Below are 8921 nucleotides of genomic sequence, written 5' to 3'. Positions count from 1 at the left end.
TTGCACATTGATATATGTGGCATTTGTCCTTCTGAGGCTGCCACTGTCAGTGTTAGCGAGCCTTGGCAAGTTCTAACAATGCATGCAGCTGGCTCTGAACTGAGCCGTGCGTCATTATGCAGCCACGAGACGAGCTATCAGAAGCACGCAAGGTGTGAAGTGAGTCTGCTCATGTTCGAAGACGTGTGTCCGTGAGAGTAAAAGATGGAGGCTGTGTAAGTGAATATGTTTCTGGAGAGTATATGTGTCACCTAGTTTGTGCATTATGGAGAGGTCCATTGGAAAGGAGTGGTAGTTCAGACAGGCATGCTGGCTCTATTTATAGTGGTGTATGAGGTCAGACGAGACAGCCATATATCTAAAGGCTGGGGTGAGGAGGGTAGATGGGTCGAGAGTGATTAATTCTGATTATGTATCTAACCCTGGGAATGGGCAAAAGCAGTGCCTCCAAGACCATGACTTGGCTGACCTTTACAGAACACAGTAAACAAAAAGAGGTGCATTTTCCATTAATTGAAGTCTGTCTGCCTGTCACATATTCTGCCTGTTGGCTGCTATTTACCCTGCATAGAGACTCCCCTTAAAACAGCAAGGCAAGTCAAACATGCCCTTTTCTACATGTCTGAGATCAACAAACCATGTGACTGCCACCACTTCCTCTACAAAGCACTGGGAGCCTGCTATGATTAAAATATATCTATCCAGACATGGAATTAAGTTAGTCACCTTCATTTTCGAGCAATAACAGCACCGGCAGCCTCTTCCTTCTTCAAAATTAAACTTTTGGAAAGTATATTCCAGTACGTATACTACATGTGTGTGCGTTTATCACAAAGAAGGGACTCATTTGTACAAAAGAAGCACACCATTATTTTTCTCTCAGTAATAACAACAGAAATCACAAGAGGAGAAATAAAATAAGGAGACATTTTTTTTAACTGTAGATGAGTCTTAGGAACTGGTTGTTAAAAAGACAGCTTCTGTACTTTGAAATGAAATAAGTCCATTGTTAAAATGATCCAACAACTTAAATCATTTTGAGTAGAAACACAATCAAATCAAAATTAGCTTAAAGCTCCCCTGAAAATAAAATATTATATATTACTGAGTTTATTCTTATGCATCATTAAGCACAATCCTAGAGTAACCCCTTAAACTGCCCTAAACTCTTTTAGTTTCACCTCCAATCCCATTCTTCATCTCACACACACACACACACACACACACACACACACACACACACACACACACACACACACACACACACACACACACACACACACACACACACACACACACACACACACACACACACACCACATAGCTGAATAGGCTGCCCCACCAATTAAAATATATCTTCCTGTCAACTGCATGGCAAGGTATAATTTTCACCAATTTACTCAGTTTAGATTGTGCAATATATGAACCTTAAAAATTATCTTATTGGAAGAATTAATTCCCACAATGCAGCAGAGGTAATGTGATCAGCCATCCAGTCAGAGAGGCTAGCCGCTCCGTCAGTCTTAATGTTGGCCACGCAGCCTCTTCACAATCTCCTCTGTCATAACAGTCTGGGATCCTCCCCCCTGGTCCCTGCCTTTTTAAGAAAAAACCCAAGAAGGTAACAAAGGCTTAGAGCTGATGGATGTAAATTAATCTTCCAGGATGCGTTTGAGTGTTGGAGACTGTAATTTGCTTGTCAATACAGGGTGGTAAGCATCACTCTGGTGGCTGGCAGTCTGCAAGTGGCTGTCACCCGGCATTGCTGTACCACGGGGCAATTTCACTCAATGTTTTCCTGACAGATTGGCTCTCGTCCTCAACTCACAGCAGAGGAGGGTGGGTAAACTATCCCAGCGCGACATGCCCCTCTTCATTAGTGCCCACACAGAGCCGGGGATGAGCCCAGGACAAGCAGGAAACAATGGCTCCGTCCCTGCCTGTCCTTCCCTGATTACAAGTGACACCTCTCACCGAACACAGGAAATTGTGCTCAGGTTGTACCCCGATCTGTCCGGACATCTACTATATTCAATCGAGTGTAGAGACAAGAAGGGAAATTTCTCTATTTGAATTTTCTATTTGGGATAGCAATTAATTTGCTGCTTGTACACATTCGCATCAGTCGCCAAGTGAAAAACAATTCACTTAAGGCCAATTTGAACTTTATATATACTGTATATCACCTGTCCTTTTTACAGAGGCACTAAACAGGATGAGGACCTCCGAGAAAGTCCTGTTTTCTATCAGTGGAAGCAGACTTTGGGGTTTAGGCCATTTTAAAGAATACATTATAGGATAAAACCAAACATCTGGGTTCTCTGTGTGTGCTATCAATGGAAGGACTAAATAAATAGAAACTCTCTGCTTTCACTCAGTCAAAGCTCAATTTTCCCCGTCTTGCTTTCTCTGTCTCACTGTGTCGCTTTTCCAATTTAAGCATCTTAGTTTATGTATTTATCTCTCACTCCTACTCTCTTTTTTCTCATTCTATCTGAGCGTTACTCTTGCTCTTTTCCCCCTGAATTGCCCAGGTCCACCACCTCCTTATACTTTACAGTGCTGGAAGTCGAGCTGCTTGAGGCAAGACTTAAGGCCGCAAATATCATCAGCCGCACAGGCTTTGTCATATCTGTAGGCCCAGTGATAAACCTAGGCCCAGCCTCAGCTCATGCTCCCTCTGTAATGATAAAAAGCAGCCCACATGCTCAGCAACAACCCAAACCAGATTTCAAGCAGACAGACAGATCTGAAGGAGTACTCAGAGGCTTAGACGACTTGAGTGATAAGAAAGAGTGTTACACAGTCAGGGACAAACAGGAAGAAACTGGGAAAGCAGCAAACCACACATTATCTTTTGTTTGGGTGGAAATGCCTGTGTAGTACAGATGTGAAGAAATGGCTTCCATCATTAACAAGTGAAGCACTTTTGACTTTGAAAGAGATAGAGAGAGGAGGAGGGGAGAGAAGAGAGAACAGGCACACTGTAGAGAGCAGCTGTTTCTGTGTTTATGAGCAGAGGAGCTTGGTCTTTGAAGGTAACCCAGAGCAGTGCAGCAATGCTAGCTATGTGTTGAGGACTGGCTAATAGGACGGCTAGGTGAGCAGCTGGATAGAGGCAGTGGTGAACAGAGGGGCAGATGGACAGATAGAGGGGATAATGCAGCGAGCTGCACTGAATGGGAGGGCTGGCTCCGGGGCCCCTGGGCCCGGAGAATCCACGCACACACTTGCAGAAGATTGGCTGTGTTTGTGTGTGTGTGTGTGTGCCAGTCAGAGAGATAAACTAATAGAGAAGGACTTCAATATACAAATACTTTAGATATAAGACAGAGAAATAGAGAAATGCAAGGGGAGGGGTTAGAGCCGAACAGGTTGAGAGCCAGCAGATGAGACAGATGTTGGGCCATACTGGAAAGAATCGGCACAGTGCACCAAGACGCCTTCCTCCACTCCTGACATCTGGGCATAGCCTGGGTCAGCCTGCCTGGTCGCCCAGGGCAATGAGCCTGTACAAGCCTTGTGGCAAACTGGGCTGGCGCTGTGCTGCTTTTTAAATGGTGTGGAGCACTGAAGCACAGTTAATGCCCTTATATCCAGCCCAGTACTCAGCGCCTAGGCCAGGCAGAGGTGAATGAGACATTGACAGACAAACACACTTGCACACAAAGAGACAAGAGTGCGATTAAGAGAGTCTGGCAGTCATGGAAAATGTGCCATGTAGAAATGAAGAGGACATAAATGTGTATTAGGAATTGTAACAGGTTTATGGCAATTTGTTTGACCCTATTTCTTTAATATATTTTTAAAATCTGCAATTGAAAATGTGCAGTGCACCGTCATTGCTGGCAGCAATAAATCTGACAAATATCTGCCACTATTTTTTCCAGCACATATTGCCATGCAGCGACTCTCCCTTTTCAAAGAAAAACAAACAACATTTGTTTTTCCACAGAAAGTTTTTTTCTCTCTTTATACTACAAGGCATATGCTCCAGAGTTTAAGCTAAAGGAAATACAAAAAAAAAGCCTGGATGGATGTTATGAGCAAATTATTATAATTTTTTTTACATAATTGATTATATTGTATACTGAGCTATAGTATCAGCGCTGGGTTGCCGTCTTAATTGCATATCATACTTCTGAGATGTCTAACATCATCAGCAGAGTGTGTAATCTCAGTTTAATGTCGCAGGCAGAAAAGTGAACCTCCCCGTTTAACCTCTGCTGCCTCCAGAGGGCTTGTTTTTAATTACCAGAGGCTAACAGGATGACCTTGGGCGTGCTGCACTCACTTTGAATTCATGCTTGCTGAGATCTGCTCCGCTCTACTGGGAAATGGGGAAAGAAGGGGTTAGAAGGAAAACTTTACATTTTGTGTTTGTGTTTCTCTTCATTTATGTGTGTTATTTCTGTATTAAGAAATAGCGCATATTTAGCAATACGGAAAATTCTGTCAAAGCAGTAAGGACGCAAAATATACACACTGAAAGTCATGTACGCTTTTGATATAATAGAGAAACCACATACACATACACTCATTTCTATGTTGTCATATTTCTATTGACACCCACATTGCTTTTCCATGAACTATTATGTTAATTTTATTATCTGTGTTTATAGACATAAAGATGTATATTTTCCCTGATCAAATAATGCAATTCAAATAGTTTTGGGTGTGCAAAGGGAAGAAGGGAAAGACAAAAACAAAGCATGAAGGTCCTGAGCTTTACTCAATATTTCGCTGGTTCCTTCAATACCCAAGAGTTGGAGCCCTGACTTTCAACTTGACCCTAAATAGCATAGACCTTTTGCTTCCCCCACCTCGCAAGCAGATATGAAGAAGGGATAATTAGAATTGAGAGAGTCAAGCAGGGGATGCAGGCAGATGTCATCTGCTTAGGGAGACCAGCCTTGACAGGATGCATCATCACTCAGCCTTTTGACATCACAATGCCATTATATTGATAACTTCCTGTACTGTTTCCTAATGTTGCTGGTTGTAAAACAATAATTTGTCAATCCGTTTTAGATTTTCTATAGTTCTCACTATGACACACTGTAATGCTTAAGCAAAAGACTCCAGTCAACTCACATACCAAGAACTAAGGTATTGGACTGTGCGGCGGGCTAACACGCCTTTCATCGGTCTTCCCTCCTGATTTTATTTATTGTTCTTCAGCTCCCAGAGGCAGTGTGTTTGTGGTTACAAGGGGTAACCAGTGCTTCTCACCAAATTGCAGGGACCTGCTAATCAGTGCTGAAAGGGGGCACCCTGAGTGTGTTTAACTTGAGGCAAAGTCTAATTGTGCTGTTTTTCCGGTACAATAAAAGTCCTCTCACTCAAGATCAGGGACATGCCTGTCGACAGGCCTGTTAGCAAACATCTGTCCAACAGATTCAGCTTCCGCTTCCCTACTAAGGAGACACCCCTCTCTCTTTTCTCCATCACTGTTGTTCTGTCTCTCTTAACCCCCCACACACATATGCACAGTGCAGTCACCACTGACATTAACTAAGTGTAGCTCGAATGAGAAGAAAAAAGAGTTTGGTCCACTCCTGTGTCCATTTCTGTCAGAGACAAAAGGCTGTTTGTCAGTGTGGTTGGGGCAGTGCTATCATTTTAGGAACATAATCAGTCTGTTATTTCCGCTGCCCATGTGCTGTTGTTATCCCCTGGTCACCTGGAAGAATGGGCCTTTTGTACTGCCACCTATGTGGCAGCGATAACGTTTCTTAGAGGAGCATATGTGTGTTTATATCTGGAGATGTGTGCATGAACATAAAGTGCTTTGTTTGGCTGAAGTCTGCATTTACAATCCTGAAGGGGATGCCTGTGGGGACAGGTCGCTTTTCCATATCCACACAAATGCAATCTGTATGTGGTCAGTCGATTTCAGGAAACGACACAGAATTTGCTGATTGGCTGGAGGAAGAGAAGTTAGATTCTCCCTGACAGCACCATCCAACTGAATAACACGACAAACCATAAGGTTGACCCAGCCTGAGGATAGCAGGCCAGTGGGGGAGTTAAAGGGGGCTATCTGTCTGATGAAGGGAGGTGTAAGGCTACATGGAGTAACACTATTTCTCAGACAGTAGCTCTGTTTAGAAAGACCCCTGCCATTTGCAGCAGGAGACAAACGGCAATTTCATCACTTACCTGGTGGCCAGTCGATACTGAGCTTGAGCAGAAAGAGCCCAGAGCTCCCACACTGCCGAGACCTCAAAGTCCTGGCACAGAAAAACAAGCACAGAAATCATCATAATATCACTCTGGTATTATTTTGTTTCAGGTTTAAATATTGTAAATAAAATAAGCACACAATTTGATTTTAAAGACTGTAACTTCATCCATGATAAGGATACATTACTATGTCAAAAATCTGATCCAACAGAAAATTCCCTGTCTGTGGCTCACAGGATTTTATAAGAATATTTCCAAACCCTCATATCAACGTCTTTAACCACCGTTTCTAGTATATGTCACATAATCAGCCCGGTGCTGGAAATGTAAATTGAGCTTTCAGAGTCCAAAGCCTGTTAAAGGCAAAATTGTTATTGAGTGCTTCGGCAGTCATATGAACCGCCCTCTTGTGTGGTAATGTCACCAACAGTCGGACATCTTACTGATTTAACGCCAAGGAAAATAACGGTGATTACGTCAATGTTTCTTTGTGTAGGTTTCTAAGCCTTAATAATGCTTGTGTTTATCATATTCTGTGATGGCAGTCCAACTGAGGTTGGGTTTCTAACATTGTGGAATGGGACTGTCTCACATGGCTATATGTGAAGACGAATCGCAGGCCAGAAACTTCAATAAGGAGCAGTGTAGATCTAGAGAAACGAGAGATCTTTGCTAACACACTTGCATCCAGTCGGCAAACTTTACTCTGTGATGAGTGGAAAATAGGGGCTCCAAGTATTTTGAATGAAAGCCATCTCTGTGTGGTTTTTAAGACTGCTGTCTCTCTCTGGGTTCCGCCTTTGAAATACAGTTAAGACCTTTGATGGAGGTTCTCTGCCAGCCTCATGGAAAGAGAGGATAGACGTAAAAGAGAGAGAGAGAGAGAGAGAGAGAGAGAGGGAGGGAGATGAAGGCAGACACAGGAGCAGAGAGAGAGAGAGGGAAAGGAATAGTATAAAACTTTGAATGTCTGCAGGATTTGGATGTTAACGTCTTGTGGGTTTCTCTACCTCCCAACAGCAACTGTATGCCGCCCAGCTTGCCAGCATGCAGGTTTCTCCTGGAGCCAAGATGCCTCCACTCCCCCAGTCCCTCAATGCCAGTGGGCCCATTTCTCCCTCCTCTTTGAAGAATGACAAGAGTTCCTCCAGCCCCATCACTCAAGTCAAGGTACAGCCCTTTACTCCTTCAACCTGACCACCCACCAGCCCAGGCCTTGAGTGGTACTTGACCAAGCCTAGCCTAGTCGTCATACTCTGAATAAAATAGCAGCTACTCTGTTCACCACTTCAGTGTTACAGCCGGCCGGTGCCTCTAACAGGCCATCAATCTGTGGGTCTTTAACAAAGCTCTCTCTCTCTCTCTCTCTCTCTCTCTCTCTCTCTCTCTCTCAACCAGAACTGTGTGGACATGGTTGCTACGACTATGGCTGCACCAAGCAAGTCATTTGTGGAACACATGGTTTCAAATTTTTTATTTCACAATGAAAAGTTATTTTCTTCTCTTTTTTTGTGTGACTGGAATGGGACAAAAAAATCACAACAACGCTTTACAAATGTGAAGCTAAAAGTAGAATTGATCGTCTTTTTTAGGCTTGTAAACAAACCAAATGCAGGATGTCTTCTGCTGCTGTATGGCATGATTCCACAATGCCTCCATATCAAGGAAAGGCCATGTACATCACCCCCACTCACTTAGACCCTAATCAGAAACATACGTCCATTTGTAGTTGTTCAGCTTAATAATATCACAATGGGGAAAGACCATAAATCATGTCTTCAAATGGTAGGAAGGAACTCTGGCTTTCACTTCACACACACGCTCACAATCCTTTTGGTCTCCTGCCTCCTGGGATTTCCATTGAACTATTGCCATCAAACTGACTCAATACTGTCATTTCATATCATGATTACAATTCTTTATTTATTACTTTGAAAGAATGTCATTTAGGCCAATATTAATACAACACTAATTCTAGTCAACATTTTACAAATATTGCCAAATATCACAAACAAAGGTCTTTTAATGACATTAGTCATACATAAATGGAAAGCAAATGTACGTATACTGGCATCACCCCATCTGTATCCACAGTCCAATGGAATCAGATCGCCTTCAGTTTTGTTTGTCTGCTTTCAGCTTCGCTGCATGACAAACTGTTATTGGCACAGCAATAACAAGGCCTTGGGGCAGTCTATGCTTGAGCCATATGTTTGGACAAGGAGACACTTGGGCTTTGAAAAAGGCTGTTAACGACAGTATGCCCTAATCTGATTTGAAAGACTGCTGTATACGCGGGGCGATTTATACTGTGCAAAGGGACATTCCTCCTCTGGGATACGAATGTTTGAGTTGTTTCTATTCAACAGAGTCATTCAGCATGTTTTGCATTTAAGCAATCCACTGCTTATTGCTGTTGAGGTGTCTTAGCTTACAGGACTGTTTAGGATTTTTTTCATAATTAAGGTGTTCAAATATCAAAAGTATGTATTGATGCAAGGATTCTGCTTATATTATAATTTCTATAAATATTCTATAAAATATGTATTTTAATATTTCAACATGAAAGAAAATAAATAAATAATTCAGTGGGGTTTTTCCAAATCTTTTTAACTTGATTTTGGCAAAATGATTGTCAAATCTGCAGAGTGTAAATAAGAACTCGTTAAGTTTACATATTGGATGCTTAGGTTATGTGTGCATTTATCCTTTTCTTAAGAGCTCCATCTTTAAAA

General features: G+C 42.4%; 1 protein-coding gene across 2 annotated transcripts in view; it reads left to right on the top strand.

The window, feature by feature from the left end:
- sox6 (SRY-box transcription factor 6) overlaps positions 1-8921 on the top strand; it is a 136578-nt gene that overhangs the window by 100460 nt on the left and 27197 nt on the right. For both annotated transcript variants that reach the window (XM_080030930.1, XM_080030929.1), the window contains one exon: positions 7207-7356. In XM_080030930.1, the coding sequence (XP_079887056.1) occupies positions 7207-7356 (150 nt within the window). The remainder of the gene's footprint in view (positions 1-7206; positions 7357-8921) is intronic.

The sequence above is a fragment of the Ammodytes marinus genome (assembly GCF_949987685.1).
Source record: "Ammodytes marinus genome assembly, chromosome: 1".
Lineage (NCBI taxonomy): Eukaryota > Metazoa > Chordata > Actinopteri > Uranoscopiformes > Ammodytidae > Ammodytes > Ammodytes marinus.
Note: the sequence above shows the minus strand (reverse complement) of the source record. Positions and strands in the feature narration are given on the sequence as shown.